Source organism: Xenopus tropicalis, chromosome 4 (assembly GCF_000004195.4).
Source record: "Xenopus tropicalis strain Nigerian chromosome 4, UCB_Xtro_10.0, whole genome shotgun sequence".
NCBI lineage: Eukaryota > Metazoa > Chordata > Amphibia > Anura > Pipidae > Xenopus > Xenopus tropicalis.
Genome location: NC_030680.2, coordinates 35,564,379 through 35,584,118, shown reverse-complemented (window position 1 = coordinate 35,584,118; position 19,740 = coordinate 35,564,379). Strand labels below are relative to the sequence as shown.

The 19,740-nt window shown below is 41.0% G+C and overlaps 2 protein-coding genes across 3 annotated transcripts in view; both read right to left on the bottom strand.

Annotated features, from left to right (window-relative positions):
• vegfb (vascular endothelial growth factor B) overlaps window positions 1–2,804 on the bottom strand; it is a 38,901-nt gene extending 36,097 nt beyond the window's left edge. For both annotated transcript variants that reach the window (XM_031900647.1, XM_031900648.1), the window contains exon 1: window positions 793–2,804. In XM_031900647.1, coding sequence (XP_031756507.1) covers window positions 793–954 — 162 coding nt within the window. In that variant the 5' untranslated portion in view covers window positions 955–2,804. The remainder of the gene's footprint in view (window positions 1–792) is intronic.
• Window positions 2,805–2,905: 101 nt separating this feature from the next.
• Window positions 2,906–12,948, bottom strand: dnajc4 (DnaJ heat shock protein family (Hsp40) member C4; the record flags this gene model as incomplete). Its single annotated transcript, NM_001007514.1, is given in 6 exon segments — window positions 2,906–3,305; window positions 4,696–4,782; window positions 6,351–6,503; window positions 7,056–7,240; window positions 9,882–9,975; window positions 12,844–12,948. Coding segments are annotated over 6 exon segments (702 nt in total). The 3' UTR covers window positions 2,906–3,202.
• Window positions 12,949–19,740: the final 6,792 nt, after the last annotated feature.

Below are 19,740 nucleotides of genomic sequence, written 5' to 3'. Positions count from 1 at the left end.
CAGTCAGTCAGCATCATATACATTGGTCTAGAGGGGCCAAGACGGCAACTTCTATTGGCCTGTGTATGGCTAGCTACACAGCTTTGAAGTTCTCTCCCAGAAGCAGTTTCAAAAAAGGGCCCAGAGTGCCATTTTTAGTAAGTGAGAGAAGCTTGGCAATGTAGGAGGGCATATTTGTTTTCTGCCTTTATCTGGAAAATCTTCAAATAGAAATAAAGCAGAAAATACCCGTGCAAAAGTTTGGTAGTTTTTTTTTAGCCTCAACTACTATGTAACTACAGAATAAATATATCATATTAAGCTGAATGAAAAATATGGGAAAATGAATAACTGAGTAATGAACTCATGTTTCCAGTTACTAAGATCACTTAATAGAAATGCAAACAATGAAAAACAGACACTGAAATAATAATACAAGTATTAGAACTGTTATCCAAAATGCTCAGGACCTGTCATTTTCTGGATAAGAGGTCTTTCCTAAATTTGGATCTCCAATAAGTATTAATTATATCTTGGTTAGGATAAAGTAGAAGTCACTGTTTTATTATTACAGAGAAAAGACAAACCATTTTTAAGTATTTGGAAATGTCCTTTCCTTAATTCAGAGCTTTCTGGATAACAGGTTTCCAGATAACAGATCCCATACCTATAATAATAAGCAATGTTGCTTGTATTATACCTGCTTACAAGAAGTTAAATGTTCAAATTGAAGAGAATTCATACCACCTGTTGACACAGCAAATTGCTATCATTTTAATTCAAATTTGGAAATAAGATGAATATTTTCCATACCTTTTTTTTTTTCAAAGACGAATTAAAAGTGGGACAGCTTAGGAATGGCCCTGGTGCTAAGAGTGCTGGCTGTCCCAGTAAGGTGGAGATGCAGTCGGAGATGTAGTTCCAATGTGCACTGGAGGTCAACGCCTTTAGAAAATCAGGCCAGATGTATCCCATTGGGGAAACTTGTTCTTTTAGTCACTTGGATTGGGCCTGTCCCTGTGTTTCTTGCCCTGATTTCTTATTCATGTCTTGGCTCTGGTTTTGCCATAAGCTGCATAAGACACTTGATAGCCAGGAAACACTGGGTTTTGTTATCGACCATTACCATGTCTCCACGGGTTCTTTTCACCATACTTTAGCAATCTTGTGCAATTCTGCTGGAGCCTTTGGAGCACTTTTGCAAGTTTGCAAGCATTGTTCTCCATTCCCTAAAATCCCAAACCAGATTTGTTTGAGGCTGTGTAAATTCTTTTTCTTGCTTAGCTATGTGCTCTCATCGGGGAAGGACTCTCTGCTGGACTGAGGTCAGACCTGCAAATGTAGATTTACGGCAAACACAATCACATGAATTTTCTGTTGGTGCAATTATGCTGAGAAGAACCGAGACAATAAAAATTAAGCACAGTCAACGAAGCAGATCGAAGACCTCATTATTAAAAAAACTGGGTCAGAGGTCCAGATATGCTGATGATTTTGTATCCAAAATCTAGGCTCTAAATGTACAGGCTGGGATTGAGCAACAGTGGTCTCTAAGCAGAAAATATAAATAAACATTATATATATATATAATACATATATAATACATATATAAACAGTTTTCATGTGCACTTTGCCAATGTCAGACTACCACAGGCCCATTAGGGGCCAGCACTTCAATGTTACATCCCTGTCTCAAAGGTCGCCCAACCCCTCCCTACCCCCTCAATATTGCCCCACCACTTGCCTCTGCAAGTAACAACTGCCACCGCAAACCAGTGTCCCTATCCCGAGCAGACAGCAGCCTGGGGTTGCAGGACCCAGCAGGTTTTCTCCTGGTCTCCCCCCGGCCCAGTCCAATTATGCACATGGCCCAATCACACAGTTGAATGACCTACATAATAACATAAACCAGTTTGAAATGCCTGGGACTTTTACAAACATTTACTTTTTTAACAATGGGCCTTTTGCAAAAGACCCAGGAGATGCAGCTCCCTCTGCCTTAACCTGTGATGTGTCAGAATGACAAGAGGGTAAGGAGGCTTTGGAGAAAAATAACAGCCACAAAAACTAGTAGACACTGGTATAATGCAGGGGTCCTTGAGATTTTTTCTCCAGAAGTTGACATTTCTACAAAAGAAATCAAAATGTTAAACCAGAAGGAGCCAGGTGTATGGGGGAGCTGCCCACTTAGACCAGACCAGGCTCTTAAGTGAACAGAACAGTTTAAGAACCACTGGAGCAATGAACAGGCAGAAAGACTTCTTTTTAAAACTGAACTTTTTGTCTGAATATTTCTTTGAACGGATTTACTACTTTCCAACAACGAATGTTTAATGGCTTCCAGTACCAATAGCTATACCTCTTGCTCTACAGTAGAGTTTACAGTAGGACTTCAGCTGAGCTTAACAGCTTTCTTCTTAATTATAAGGCGCAGATTTATCAGAATGTGACATTAGAGCTCATCACAGAAGAATTCACACACTTCTTTATTCATTCCAAGGGATTTTTAGAAGTGTATATATCAATGGGTGAAAGTTACCACTGAAAGTACATTATTTGATAAATATGCTTCTAAAAATCCTATAAGAATTAAAAGAAAGTGGTGAGCTCACATTTTGATAAATCTGCCCCCTAGTACTACTTTGTCTCTTCTGTAGAATTCAATTGTGCTCTCTGCACTAGAGTAGCCGAATATATGATTTCAAAATCAGAATTCTGGCCCTTAAAGTTATCCGGAGTAGCCTTTTGCCGCCCCCCAGTAACTTGTGGGCCGCTGCCGCCTCATTCTTAACTTGCCTCAGTGTAGCAGCTCCTGATTGTCAGTGCAGATACTTGTTAATAAGACAGTATATGTTAGAATGCTTTCCTTTAGTTCATGACCTGCAGGTCTATCAGGTTTATAATTATATTAAAGCACATCTATGTATTTGATTTTGTAAGATTTTATTTACAAGAAGCAAAGGGAATATTCAAAATATTTGAGGTAAGATAATCTTTTAACCTGCTGCAAATCCTTTATTCTGGTTCACCTGGCACTTCTATTTTCTTTTTAGAGGGTCCAAAAATAAAGAAATTTGCAGCCTTGGCTAAAAGCTCTGTGTAACTAAACTGGTTGTATAGGGAATCCAACCAGTGTCTCCCCAGTTCAATCAGCAAGAGCAGGCGAATCACAGATTGGAATTTCCTGTGGGTCCATGAAAACACCGTTATTGTACCCAACACCTTATTTTTTGGATTCTTCATGACGGTTTTTTGCGTGGTATTTCTCTGTGAACGCTGCATGTTTCTCCCGAAGTATCTCCTGCTGTTTCCTGAACCCATTCACCCTGGGAAACAAAAAGAATGGATCAGGAGTGTTCCTATATGATAGGCTTACTTGCTCATTAGATGTAGCCTCATTTGGATCACCATGTTCTCTCGCTGTCAGGCCTGGACTGGCAATCTATGGATTTAGGCAAATGCCAGAGGGGCTGCTGTAAGATGCCATAGACAGTCACTATTTATTGGCCTGTGGGGGCTGTTTGGGCCTCTGTGTACTTGAAATGCCAGGGCCTATTTTGACTCCCAGTCCAGACCTGGGCACTGTACATGCTAATGATGCTTTGGCACACCCCTGTATGTGCAGTGTAGTGGGTAGGTTAAGTATTGAATTATGTGTGCACACAGAAAACTTTTTGCTTTCTTTTTGTGTGCACACAGCTCAGAGGAACAATGCTTAACATGATAAATCCTTGCAGTTTGGCCCACAAGACCTCTCACCCTTATATTTGCATGCATATACCTTTGCTTTGCGCTAATTTTTAACAGATTATACATGTAGGAGGTTTAACAACCTTTAGTTCAGTAGTGCCCTAGAAGTGTTTTAGCCCTTATTTACAGTTGGGAGAGGAGTAGTTTTCCATCATTGGGTTAAAGAATTTTGCTGGCAGTTCAGTACCTGGCCAGGTTTGTCAGGGTTCCCTTGTCTTTACAAGGACCACATGTTCTGTCTCTTTGGTCCCCCGAAGAGCTGAAGGAGGTGGTGTGCTGAAGGGCTTTAGGTAGACCTCAGTAGGTGAAGTTATAAGAAATAGCTTGCTCTAGGAGTGACAGGTAGGATCAGGGTAGTTAGTGGAGCAAACCAATGTCATACTGGGTTGTCTTGAGCCCCCCACCCCAGTTAGGAATCTTCCCCTCAAGAGAGGTCCCGACTGCTCCGTATGGGAGCCAAATGTAAAAATTTTGTTGCGGCAGGGCGGCATGCCGCCCCTAAACTTGTGCCGCCCTAGGCCCGGGCCTTATACATCACCCCCTGCCCCAGTGAAGCTTACAGCCTACTCACACACACTAGGGTCAGTTTTATCAGGTACAAATGAACCATGCCTTTATGTTTTTGGAGTGTGGTGGGAAAACATACAAATTTCTTGCAGATGGTGCCCTGGATGGAATGAATCTTTTAAATGTGTATGGAGCATCTGCCTCAGAAGCCTTTTTCATTATGAGTAAAAAAAAAATCTATTAACTTCTGAGCCATCTGTGAATATTTAGCCTTGTGCAACTTGTTTCATATTCTCTTGTAGGAGGGGTAGTAAATAATATACATTCATCTCTAAGGTTATTGTATTACCAACAAGCTTTCCATTCAGAGGAACCAAATATATTTAATAAACTTTATTCTCCATTCACATAGGAAAGACTTTCTAAAGGTTATGGCAACTATGAAGGGTGCCATCTCACCTGGCTCTTTCTTTGGCCTCATTATAGATCTTCAGGATTCGTTTGTGTTGTTTCTCCATGAAGTTAGAATGGATTTCCCGCAAGGTTCTAGAATAAAGACAAAATATCTAACCAACACATTCCCACCATGTCTTCCATTCTCTATTTGGCTTTCATAACCACATTCTCCGTCCAGTTCTGAAACATTTTTTTCTTTTCTGCAAGGTCTTTCTGTGAAGACTTCCTACAATGACTGGTGAATAAGATAATTATACACCGCTTTAGGCAATCCGCATTACTTGATTTCAAGATAAACTAAACCAAATGCAATATATTGTTGCTGTTGTAAACAGTACTCTCTTCATTCTATAAGTCTGATTATACATTATACACTTGGTTTTGCAGACATTCTTCAGGACCAAAGAAACTTGTGTGTGTGGGGTGGGGGGGGGAGTTCTCCAATGTTCACCTGGAGTAGACAATCACATTCACATGCTTCAGAATAAAGGTCCTGCCAACCAATGTTTCCTACCAGTGCAAGCAGTATGGTATGTAGTTAAATAACAAGGGAAGGCTTCAGTGTGCACCATTGGCAGTACTGTAACTCCAGCTGAGGGAGTGGGGGGGACTTGTAGCATTCGATGTTGACAAATGTTGAGGGGAAATAGGTGGAACAAGAACTTGCCTTGAGTGTCATTGCCATTTGGCCCAGCAACTGGTGCACGCAAAATCAGGATCCTGTAGATGGCTATTGAGGGTATTCCAGAGGTCCCAAATATTGGAAAATATCTAGTTTGTCTATTGCAGAATTGGGTCACATTTTGTATGATCTCCAGCCAAGAAAATAGCATTTGTTTAGAGAGTATAAAGCTGGCCAAACACAGGCTAACCCGGAATCTGACCCACTTGCCTAGCAGCCCATGTGTGAATGTTCAGAACTGCAGGAAATAAAGCGTAGGTGTGGCTGATGCACCATACATGACAGATAATACCCTGAACATGGCCTACTAACAAACTGGCTGACATCCTGGATTTTGGTCAGAATAACTGTCAAAAAGTATTCAAGCTTCATTAAACCTATGATGAACAAGGGAGTATGCTTCCCCTTTAAAAACAGTACCCTCAGTTAATACCCTGGTTAATCACAATATTGTGAACAGGAAACATTTCCTAATGGCTACACAGATACGAGCAACTGAAGTCACAGCCTTAGCAGCTGTAAAACAATCACTCACGTGCATCTAGCCAAGGTTATCCTGCAGCAGACATCAGAGACCCAGAGTGCATCAGATATCACAGAAGCTTTGTCTACAGACAGAGAGGGCTCCAGCAACAAAGGTTTCATCGCTTAATACAGTTAATGTTAGCTGGAATTATGTCTGTCTCTCTTCTGGAATCAGACCACAACTGACTGAGCACTGTGTTGCAGCTATGTGTGGCAAGGAATCCCTGGTACCAGTCCCAGAAATGCACCAAGCAGCTAAATAGCTCCAGGACTGCAATCAAAGGGGTACAGCCGGAACTGCTGTAGGGGACTCAGTGACTTGTAGGCCGTGGGAATTGATGCTCAGTAGTGCCTGACTGCAGTATATAAAGGAGCTACATTATACATTATATAGCTACATTATATGCTGTGTAACAAAGCAAAAAACACACCAGCCTAATATTGTACTTACTTGAAGCCCACATAGTGCATTGTGAGGCTTCCAGCCATTATCAGAAGACAGTACAAGACCAAGCGCCCATTGCGGCCCTGGCGGCGCTGTGTAGGATCTCCTCTCCTAGCGGCAAACTGGGACCAGTAATGAGCATTCTCATCTGCAGCAGCACTGTGGGGGTGAAAGCAAAGGAATGACAACACCCCAATAACTTATAGCGGTGTAGCATACATTAATGGGCAGTAATGTAATGAAATTCTATGATTATTCAGAGAACATACAGCTACAACCTACTTAATGGCATGAGAAGGAAAATAGCTGTCACTGCATGAAATGTACATTTAACAAAGATATGCAGACTCTGAAGTACTTTACTGGAAGTGGGACCACTTCACCTCTCGCATGAGTTCAGTCTGTATTTGAACCATGTGTTCCTTTAAGACTTGGCCTTTTATGAGAACGATTACATTCCTCCCTCTGCCCTTATGATGTCTATCAATAAGAAGAGGAATTTCCTGATACTAAACATCAAGATGATGGGAAAGACTGAGGGAGGAGGACAATGGGAAAAAAATATAACATATAATGAGGGCGTGGGCAGAGTAGAAGCAGAAGGTAGAAAAGAAGTATATTGACATAAAGAAGCAGTTGAGTGACAGACAAGTAAAATGCAAATTAAGAAAGATACACAGAGCTTAGAGAGCTATGACCTTTATTTATTACCTTGGTGAGGGTCCTTGGTAGTAAGAACTCCGAGCCCCATAGGCCCAGCGGTCCCTCTGTACAGCATCCAGCAGTTGGTCATACTCCCTGCGGGACGTGTCCCTGCTTAGCACCTTGTAGGCCTCACTCAGGCGCACAAACTGAGAGTGCAGGAGTGGGTTTGTTGGGTCACTGTCAGGGTGCAACTAAGGTAAAAACAGTAATTGTAGGAAAGGAAAATGAATGGGGAAGTATCTCTCTGTATATTATAAAGAAATACATTCTAATCACCTTTTCATTTGGTCTTCAATAGTTATATTGCATGCTTTTTGAATTAGAGGTATGGGATCTGTTATCATCATATCTTGTCAACTATAACAACATTTTAATGAAAACAAATAGATTGTTTTGTCGCCAATATGGATTCATGCAGCTTAGCTACCATCAAGTACAAGGTACTGTTTCATTATTACAGGGAAAAAGAAATAAAAATCTATATGCCTGGTTGCTATGCTATTTAAATTCTAGCAACTAAGAGCTGCAAATACACAATATAACATAAAAAAACTAAACACTGGAATAATGCAGTCTACATCATATGAAATGTTCACTTTAAGATGAACTACCCCTTTAAGGTACAAGACTTTAAAACAAAGGGGGAATGTAGAAGTGGGATTGTTTGGCCGATGTAGTAGTTCCTGCAATCAATTAAATTGAGCCAAATTAACTTCCTGTCTTTGATATGGACTGAACCACACAGGTGGACCAACTGTAAACATCCTATGGGTTCTCCCAGTAGGAAACATATTGTTTAAATGTATGTTCCAAACTCTTTGTGTTGTACTGTTGCCAGGAGCACACAAAATGCAATTGATGGGGCAAAGGGGTTGCTAGGCAATGTTTGCTACATCAGCATTGTCCCCATCTGCTACATTGTCATATGGGAAACAGCAGCATAACTTGGTTTTGTCACCCCCCCCCCTGCAAATTAAATCTTCTGAGGGGTCCTAGCACAACCAGTACCCAGGGAGGGGGCACTACAGTACAGAAGGCCCCCTGGTCTGGGCCCCCATCGGCCAGGTTCCCCCCAACCACAAGGTCTGCTGTATAGGTAGTTACACCACTGATGGGAAATGTTAAAACATCTTCTCGCCCAAGGTGGATGCAGATTCATCTGACTGCACATACAGCACAAGTCCTTCTGCCTTACAGATGTTACCTAGTAAATACAGAGCAGCAGCTATTAAAGCTATGCCTACAAGGCATTTCAAAATAGTAGTGATCAAACACAGGATCACCATAGGTGGCTTCCTAATGATACACACTGGGAAATGACGTAAGCAGATTGGGTCCTGGCCTTGTTTCCTGACAGTGGCACTATCTATCTATCTGTTTGTCTGTCTATATTTCTGCGGTGATGTTTGCTTCACCACTGATGTGCTAGTAGTGGTTTAAAGCATGTGAGTTAAATGCATCATAACAAAAGTAATATAAAAGTTGGCCTGATCAATATCTGGCCAAATATTGGCTAGATGTAAATCAAGCAAATAATCACATTAGCATGATATTGCCCACCCAAGGTGAGCATATGGGGGAAACATGGGCGAATCTTACCATGTTGGGCACCTTTACTGCCAGAAACCCTTAGTTATTCACCCCCAGCAGATCTGGTAGGTTTGATTTTCCTGTCAGATCGAAGACTGCATTTGCACGTTGATGTGGCCCTTGATCTGACTGACTGCATATTGGTGGGCATATCAGTGAAAGACCTGCTTTTTTGGCAACTTTGCCAAACAGACAGATTTTCAAATGTATAGCCAGCTTAAGCTTAAGTGAGCGGTGGGAGCGCCGGGCCAAGTAGTATTGCCTTTGGTGCAAATACTACTTGGCCTGGCTCTGTATATGATTAGTACAGGTATGGGACCTGTTATACAGAATGCTCAGGACCTGTGGTTTTCCAGATAAGGGACCTTTCCGTAATTTGAATCTTCATAACTAAAAAATTAATTAACCCAATAGGCCTGTTTTGCCTCCAATAGGGATTAATTATATCTTGGTTGGGATCAAGTACAGGTTCTGTTTTATAATCACAGAGAAAAAGGATATCAATTTAAAAAATTAGAATTATTGGCTTATAATGGAGTCTATGGGAGATGACCTTTCTTTAATTTGGAACTCTCTGAATAACAGGTTTCCGGATAACAGATCCCATACCTATAATTGATTCAGATTCTCATTACATGGCATTCTCAACCAATGCATTTAAATCAGAAGTCAGCCCTGTAACATCAACTTCTATCAGCCTCATTTTCTGTTTGATGGTTTGCACTGACCTCTAAGCTTAGCTTCTCTGACACTCCTAAGGGCCGTGACAAACGGGGAGATTAGTCGCTGCACGACAAATCTTCGTTACCGCGGGCGACTAATCTCCCCTAAATGCCATCCCACCGGCTAGAATGTAAATCGCTGGTGGGATTGCATACGTGGCGCCACGATTTGCAGAAGTCGCCGAAGTTGCCTTGAGAGGAAATGGCATTTCGGGAAGATTAGTCGCCCGCGACAAGGAAGATTTGTTGCGCGAAGACTAATCTCTCCGTGTGTCACAGCCCTAACAGAATACAAGATGATCAGCTCCTCTGATAAGTTTGAATGCCTGAATCCTTATTGTTATAGAGATGCCAAACCTAGTCCGGTGTATCTCAGTATATAAAGTAAAGCTTTTGTAGATATATTCATTTTTAGAGCTTGGTTCTCCTTTAAAGCAGTGGAACACTGAGGAATTGGAATTTGCCACTCGAACTTGATGATAAATAACCAAGATCTATAGAGTGTGGATTGGAGCATTACCTTCTTTGACATAGTGAAGAAAGCATTTTTAATCTCCTCGCTCGTAGCCTTTCTTTCAATGCCCAACAGCTGGTAATGATCCCGGGGGCCGGACCTGGATAGCAGACACAAAAATACTTCTTATTTTTATTACTTAGTGGAACAGAATTATGAACAGATAATAATTCTGTGTGTGTGCTAGAAAACAATATGTGGTGTTTAGAAAAGTAGAAGACAAAAATAAACTTACTTTTTGAACAAGTAGGAATCATCATAATAATAATAATATTGTGTTTGTATAGATGAGTGTATTTCCTCTGACTCATGTGGCTGCGTCAGTGTCCGTTCCCAAAACTCAGCAGTCCTGGCCCACTTTATGACTGAAATTCTAGCTATATACTCTCTCACTGTTTAGCTAAGGGCAAATGCGGACATTTCTGCACTAACTTTACAAGACAATCTCCATTAGAGCCCTGTAGTGTCCCCCTGTGGCTGCATTCAGATCGGTGAGGTACAACTGAGAGCCTCACTGGGGACACAGAAGGTTCTGGCTCTCAAACAATGCTTGATTGTCACTTAGGATAGAGACACACAGAGCTACTAGTAGCAGCTACTTGTCATAGCTACTAAAATAGACAATGCTGGCCTTTTACTGATAGCTGTGTTTAGTAGCTGTGAAAAGTAGCTGCTACTAAGTAGCTCTGTGTGTATTCACCCTTACAGCAGTGGCACATGGGTAGATTAGTCAACCGCAATAAATCTTCGCTATTGTGGAAGACTAATCTCTCCAAAATGCCATCCCACCGGCAAAAAAGTTTCCTTGTAAGGCAACTTCGGTAAACCGAAGCAGTGCATATGCCATCCCACCATGTCAGGGATATTAGTGCCTGAAGTTGCCTTGAGAGGAAACTTCGGCGACTTTGGGACGCGTATGCCATCCCACCGGTGATTTACATACTTGCCGGTAGGATGGTATTGCGTGGAAATTAGTTGTCCGTGGTAACGAATCTCCCCATGTGCCACTGCCCTTAGGGAACACTGATTGCTAATTGCCTTTTACTGGCTATGGCCAGAGCTGGACAATGCGGCAAGTTCATAATCAAAGTAAGCTAGGTCACAGCTAATCTAGGGGGTTGATTTAAAGGGATTGTTTACTTTTCATTCAGGATAAAAGCACCAGACACTAGCTAACATGGTGTATTGGTAGATGGTAGATTCAAACCTGTCTGTCTGTCTGACGAACCGTCCAATATCCATAACATATACATACATAGGAAATTTGTCATAGGTTAATTTCTTATCATTCTATAGGTACATGTAATTCAAATGTCAACAAACTGTGCACACTTTTCATACAGTGACTCACAGAAGGTTAATGATCAAATTAAGGAATATTCGCCTTGAATATAATATTTGTAATTGGATAGAGAACTGGCTGAAGGATAGAGTACAAAGAGTGGTGGTAAATGGAACATTTTCTAATTGGACCAGTGTGGTTAGTGGAGTACCGCAGGGGTCAGTCCTTGGGCCTTTGCTTTTTAACTTGTTTATTAATGACCTGGAGGTGGGCATAGAGAGTACTGTTTCTATTTTTGCTGAGCGGCAACTGGGCAGCAAACTGGAAAATGAGGTTCAATGTGGACAAGTGCAAAGTTATGCACTTTGGTAGAAATAATATAACTGTGAACTATCTACTTAATGGTAGTGTGTTGGGGGTATCTTTAATGGAGAAGGATCTAGGGGTTTTTGTAAATAACAAGTTGTCTAATTCCAGCTCATTAATATCCTTCTTAAGGACTGGAGCCCAAAACTGCACCGCATACTCAAGGTGAGGCCTTACCAGGGACCTATAAAGGGGCAAAATTATGTTCTCATCCCTTGAGTCAATGCCCTTTTTTATACAAGACAGCACTTTATTTGCTTTAGTAGCCACAGAATGACACTGCCTGGAATTAGACAACTTGTTATCTACAAAAACCCCCAGATCCTTCTCCATTAAGGATACCCCCAACACACTACCATTCAGTAGATAGTTCGCGTTTATATTATTCCTACCAAAGTGCATAACTTTGCACTTGTCAACATTGAACCTCATTTTCCAGTTTGCTGCCCAGTTTTCCAATTTTGTCAAATCGCTCTGCAAAGCGGCAGCATCCTGCATGGAACTTATAGTTTTGCACAATTTTGTGTCATCAGCAAAAATAGAAACAGTACTCTCTATGCCCACCTCCAGGTCATTAATAAACAAGTTAAAAAGCAAAGGACCAAGGACTGACCCCTGCGGTACTCCACTAACCACACTGGCCCAATTAGAAAATGTTCCATTTACCACCACTCTTTGTACTCTATCCTTCAGCCAGTTCTCTATCCAATTACAAATATTATGTTCTAGGCCAATATTCCTTAATTTGATCATTAACCTTCTGTGAGGTACTGTATCAAACGCTTTAGCAAAGTGCAAGTAGATGACATCAACTGCCATTCCAGCATCGAGGTTCCTACTCACCTCCTCATAAAAGGCAACTAAATTAGTCTGGCCAGATCTGTTACGCATAAAACCATGCTGGCACAAACTAATAGTATTGTGAACTGCAATGTATTCAAGTACCCTATCCCTGATTACCCCTTCCAAAAGTTTTCCTACTACTGATGTCAGACTAACAGGCCTATAGTTTTCAGGCTGAGAACGGGATCCCTTTTTAAATAATGGCACCACATTAGCAATCCGCCAGTCTCTCGGCACCATGCCAGACCTCAATGAATCCTGAAAAATTAAGTGAAGAGGTTTGGCAATCACAGCACTCAGCTCATTTAATACCCTGGTTGTATATATAGTTTATGTGAGTGTATAGATTGGTAGGTGTGGGTTGTGTGTGCTGGAAGGGTTGAACTTGATGGACTCTGGTCTTTTTTCAACCCTATGTAACTATGTAAGTATGTAACTTAATTCTACATGAACACACAGAAAACATAATTTTCTTACCCGGTGTGCGTCCCAGCATAGCGCTGAGCACTAGCTGTGCAGAGCCGGACCCCTCCCTTGCTAATACCCAAGCATAGCATCATCGGTAAGGCATGTTATGGACCTGTAAAGGAAGAATATTTAGGATTGGCTAGTTGTAATTCATCAGTTTGATAGGCAGGTTACTGACCAAAAAATAATTGATCTGATTTAACTAATGTTTCCCTGCCCTGGATGCCCTGGCTCTGCGATTAGCTGTACATTGTTAGCACCAGACACCTATTTGAGCTGTGCTCACAGTACACCATTTTATGTATTACCGAGTTTCCTATATGGACACATATGGAAAACACACAACAGTTCCAACAAGTATAAAAATATCCATGGGTACATAGTTTTACCACCACAGGAAAGTATTCCAAATCCAAAAATGTGATTGGTTGCTATGGGTTACTGCCCAGGTGCAAATCTGCTCTATGCTGATAAATGAAGAGCTGAAATTCCAATTTAAATTGGAATTTAATTAGAATTTCAGCTCATGAAATTACCACAGGCTGCTGCCTTGCTCAGCTTTCCTTATGGCAGCAGTGCCCCGACTACTCTTCCGCAGCAGATTTCTGGCTGACATTAATCCAGTTTTTCAAGCTGCCCCTCACCTCACAAGGTGCCCAAAATGATGGGGCTCAATATGACCACTTAGTGTCCCAGTTGGCCAGTCCGACCCTGGTAGGCCTGGCCCTGCAGAAACTTACACTGCTCTGTTTCTATACAACAGTCTCAGTGATTTGCAGTGCTTCCAGTTTTCATCCACCTACAGGCGATCCATGACTTTTTGAATGATGACAAATGAGCAGATCTTTCCCCTGAGATGCCCACGTAAGGTGAGAGATATGAGGCTAATTCGATATTCTCAGCTAAAGTCAAGTGTTCCCAGTGGAGCCAATAAAAGGACAACCATTTGTGGGTTTTAACCTTGAAAGCAAGTAAGTTGCAGGTAAAACTCAGTCCCTTTGTTAAATGTATATTGAAACAGTAGAATTCTTAATGAATCGCATAAGTCAGTGTAGGACTGGCCAGACTGGGGATGATGTCGTTGGGCAGCTTGAAGTATATTGCAATATATAGACAAACAATCCCTGTTTTGCCTAAAGGGGAGGGCATATCTTGCTTGCTTAAAGGAGAAAGTAAAGTTAAAATCACTGGGGGGTGCCAGGGGTAAAAGGTAAGTGATTACCCCCCAAGTGATTTTTAATGTTCCTTCACCTTTAATGCACAGAATTATACATATTGATAATGGGTGAGTGCAGAGGATCTCTTGTTGCTGTCTATATAAATGTTGTGGTCGCAGCCTCATTGCACCCCCGCCTAATGGTTTCAAATTTAGTGCTTGAGCACAACTTTACCTTTTTTTTGCTTTTCTGATATTCAGTCAGACAGCTGTGATTCTGGGGCCCCAATGCCTCCCCCTCTCTCCCGTTCCGTGCTTTCAACTTTATCTGGTCCAGAGGGGACCTTATCGCTAGTGCTGAGAGCACTATTGCACTCTCTGCATTAGCAGAGCCGAATTTTCATTTAAAATTTTTTTAAAATTTGTTACATTTACCAGAGAAAGCTTTTTGCCAACCCTGGTAATTGGCCCTTCCCTGCTGCCTGAGGCAAGATATTGGTTGGGTAGGTTTTTCAGAGGGCTCCATACATGGGCAGATAGGCTGCTCAATCGTCTGAGGGACCTGACTCTGCAGTATAAATCTGCTCATGTATGAGGGCCCCACTATATCTTAATAATCAGTGTACAGCAATGCACCAACTACTAGCACTGTTTATATTGCAGTAATAGAACTTGTTGTTATAGGATTCTCTGATGAGTTAAATGCATACCATAAACTAGACACTTTCCTCCTATATAAATACAGTATCTTTTTTGACAGGCACTCCTATAACAGAAAAATTATATATTACTTTCCTGCCAAGACACACAAATTTTAATGCTTACATAAAGGAAAGAGACAGATGACAAGAGGACATTTGATTACGTTATTTCTGGCTCCGAAATAAGTCATTTCAATGCAAACCTCTAAAGCCACAGCTTATGTTAACTGGGTTTCCGCAGTTTTTATATCTAAGCAGCTGTAATTTTGTCTTTCATTTTATTGCCCAAATAAACCAAATTGAATATAAATGAGCTGCACAAGTGTACAAAAATGCGACATATATTGGATTGTTGCTTTATAATATATAGTTATGAAGAGGGAAAGTCCATATCATATTGAACCAATTTATGTTGGTCAGCAGAAAGATCCAGGATCCTTTTAGCCATGCATATTTTAGTGATTTCACATATACAGATATGGATTTTATTATTGAAAAGGCTCGGGACCTGGGGTTTTCCAGTTGATCCAGTGTACTGCCAAACAGAACCAATTAGCCAATCATAGCTCTTATTTGGTGACCCTGGAGCTTTTTTACCCTTGTCTTGCTCCCCAACACTTTTGAATGTGGTTAGAAGTACAAAAGCTTGGGGACCCCTGCTTGGGGTCGCTTCCACTTTGAAACTCTGACCCTTTACATATACAGCTGAGGCACTTTTTTTTTTTTACCAAAAATATTTTCTATTTTTAGGAACCCCATAGGAATATAGTACCTACACTGGTAGAGAGAGCAGCTGAGCCAGAGATAGAAGAAAAGAATATTCCAGGTATGATTTTGTGCAATGAAGATGAATGACCATCAAACAACTATAGACGATATGAGGAAACTCTTAGTTCCTGCCCATAACACACATATACCACAAAGAAATAGAAGAGCAAAACTAATAACCTCATTATCTGCTTGGCGAATATAAATAATTTTCTATAGCAAGACCTGTACCAGCAACAGTTGTATTGGGACCATGCTCAGTGCTTAAATTATTTTGATTATTTAAAAATTATTATTTGGTCTGATTTCAGGTATAACAGAAAGTTCAGTTGGCCTTGCCATGGACTTTTCTAATGTAAGTATATTGTATTAATACTTGATTGAAAGAAGCAAACATGTGCATGAAATCACAGTATCTTATACTTAATAATTGGCTAGTTAATTAGAATCAGACTTTGTTAGATTTAATACTGATTTAAAGAAAGACATTTTATTGAGACATCTAGCAACTGCGTCATCAGGTAGTTATAGGTCCTTTTATCCACACAATGTACCTTTACATTCACAGGCAAAGAATGAAATAAACATAATGTACTTATTTTGAGCTTTACTCCCTCCTTTGCTGCTCTTTACTCCATTACAAAGGAATGGTTGTGCCTCACTTCTTGAAATAAATAGTACAATTAGAAAATCACAGCATTTGAGCTGATCTGGGCCCGATTTGGCCAGCCACCCATACATTATGGCCTATGCAAGCCCCTCGGCAGAATCAAACTGGTTTGTTACATATCTGGCCGATTTTCTGCCAGATATCTGTCGGGAAAGCTGCATAAATGCTAAGGCATGCTTTTTACTTTTATCATATTTTCACAGTTACTCCCAATATCTCGACCTCTACATTCAAGCTTTTCGATTCACCTGGCAGCTGGACTACCTGCTATAGACACAATGTGACAGTACTACAAAGAGAAGATGAGACCAATCCAGGCTGACCTGTGCTCTACCCCTCTGAGGGTTGGGAAACCTGACAACGGAAACCCAGCAGGCTCAGGCCTACACAGCTGAGGCCTAGATCCACGTGGCGCCAAAATAGAGAGGCAGCTATAACAACCGGGGCACGCAACTCTATAAAATGCTCCTGGTGCCGCTACAGATCCACAAAGACCTACATCCTCTTCACAAGGTACAGCTATTGACAGTGGGTTGGGGAGCCCAAGGGCCATAAACACCCACGGCAAACCTCAAATACATCATGTTTCTTACAAGTTACCCCCTCAGACTTGTGGGATATTGTGACTGCAATGCTGTTACCAGGATTCAAACCATGACCCTTCTTGGGCTAGCTCTTGGGCCAAATCCTACCCAGAAACTGTTTTGCAGCTTGATTGGCTCACCTCAACATCTGCTTCCATCCCTAAATTTCACTCGAGGGTACCACAACCACCATTCACACCCCAAGTATAAGGGGCAACACTCCTATCCAACTACCAACCCACATACAGTAGTAAACATTCCACACTAAACCATATGTGGGGAGGATGTCATAATCCTAACTCCCCCAATGGCAGAATAACTCCACAATATAAGGTTCTCTCCAGCATGTGACAGTATTGGCAATGCTGTGACACCCTGTGACTCTCTTGCTGCCCAAAAGAGATATACCAAGACTACGCAACAGCAAAATTTTACACCTACCCACCAAAATTATCTATCAGCAACCTATGGACAAATACCTTGAGAAACCTCTACTACCCAAAAGCTGAAAAGAGTCAGCGACACTGAAGACCACCTCCTTGACACACAAAACCAGGTTAGCCTCCAGACCCAACTAATTAAAGAATTGCAAGAAAAAGCTGATGGCCTGAAAAACAGGTCAAGGAGAAATAACCTCTGATTTGTTGGAATACCAAAATCTGTACTACCATCAGAACTAACAGTTTCTTCTCACTGACCTCTGTATGGCAACTACCACCTAACAGCATTGAAAGAGTACATAGGATCGGCAGGGACAGCCCACAAAGCAGGAACAAAACACGTCTGGTCATGGAAAAATATATAAACTACATGGACAGAGAGCTAATTCTACAGGCGTACAGGAAAACAAAAGACCTGCAAGTGCACTGCAACAGGATACTAATTTTTCAAGATTTCGCTGTATCGGTTTTCCAAACAAGAAGGGAGTTTATCCCTGTCTGCCGCCATCACTTACCCCGGCAGCAAGAGAGCATTTGGGATTTTGACACAACATTCAACAGGGAGAAGAAAGACAAGACCCAACAGCCCCTTTGGCATTTACTAGAATCCACAGATTGCCAGTCCGGGTCAGAGACCCACAAAGAAATTATGAATTGTAACCACCCAACTCTCAATATCCTCAGTCTTCCTTAAATAGAGAGTGACCAGTTAAATTTGCAGTTAACATTAATGTTTTTGTTAGTTTCTAAGTTGCCTTTTGCTAAAGAATGGTCTATATTATTAATCCAGGTTCCATGTATGGAACAAAAGGGAAACACACCAGGGAACCCATTGGCTGGGATGGGCGGACCCTTGACTATGGACAGCAACTGTGACAATATAAATTAAGCCCAAGCAAACATGACACAACCACATTATACACTAGGCACCAACAGACAGTAAATATAGTTTATTGGAATGTGGCAGGGCTGAAGCAAGACACTACAACACCTATAAAAGACCTGACATAATTTATTGCAAGAAACACACTGGAAAACAGGTGACAATACAACACTGAGGGCAAAATTCATTCAGGAATGCTACTCGGCCACCTTCACCTCCGAGCAATGCGGAATAGCCATATTAATCACCACACCACTAACCTACAGGGTACTCAACCAGATTCTACAGATAACAGAAACAATATATACTATAGTCAATATTTTTGCCCCAAACAGCCCTAACTAACATTTAACACAACATTTGGTACTATACAAATTTAATAATAGGTGGTGACTTCAACACAATTCATGACCCAAACATAGATAAGACTGGCTCCCCAAAAAACCACAACAGAAGAAAGGACGGGGAGGTATTCACCAGCTGGAAGAACATTTGTCAGTGACAGACCCCTGGAGGATACTAAACCCACAAGAAAAACAGTTCAAATTTTACTCAACACACTCTAGGATCAATTACATACTAATACAGGAGGAACTATTTCCCAAAATATACAGAGCAGAAATCAAAGAAATGCTCATCTCCAACCATGCCTCTATACATATTAGTATTAACCTACCAAAGCCAGTAACACTAACCAAGTATTGGATGTTCCCCTCATACCTCGCTAAATTAGAAGTATTCCACAATTATATTGAAAACCAGTGGAGACATCATTGCCTACATGACAAGGAAAAAAAGGGAAGACTAGCTCATGTAAAATGTATTTAAAAACAAGAAGCGGAATCAAACGATACAAAGAAGCCAACCATTTATTGGAAACATATGTTTTAGCACAAGCCAAATCAAAATTAGAATTAACAAAACACAAATACAGTATTACAGATGGGGCAATAAAACTGGAAACTTATTAGTTAATCTCACAAAAACCCCTACTATGAACAGACACATAATAAAACTAAAAAGCCCCAAACAAAAGGCAGATCACACAAACACTGAGGAAATAATCAAAATCATAGAGAACTACTCTAAAGGCTGAGGACCTAAACAAAACGCTAATGAAACAAATTCTGACTAGGGTAAACCTTCCAGAAATAAATAGCGTTAAAAAGCACTAAATGTTCCTCTTAACACCATGGAAGTAACAAATGCAATAAAACAATGAGCCATCAATAAAACAACAGTGACGGCTACACTGCCAAATACTATAAAATTCTACGCACGCATGTAGTACAACTTATTATCAACATTTAAAGCACACAGAAGACATCACTACACATGTTTTACAGATATCTACACCATTTTCAATCCTATACCCAATAAAGATCCCACACAAATAACGTCTAAAAGTCAGAAACAGTAAAAATATACTCCTGAGCCTAGATGCAGAGAAAGCTTTCACCGTTACCTAGTTAAGCTGTGTTGAAAAAAGACCAAAATCCTTCAAGTTCAACCTTTTCAAGCAAATCCCAATGTGCACACATAGACCCGTACCGACCTATGCTTGTTGAAGAACTCATCCAAGCCCCTATTTAAGGCATTAACAGAATCTGCAGAACATCACTAGGAAGGGCATTCCATAACCTCACTGCCCTCACTGTGAAAAACCACCTACGCTGCTTCAAATGGAAACTCCTTTCCTCTAAT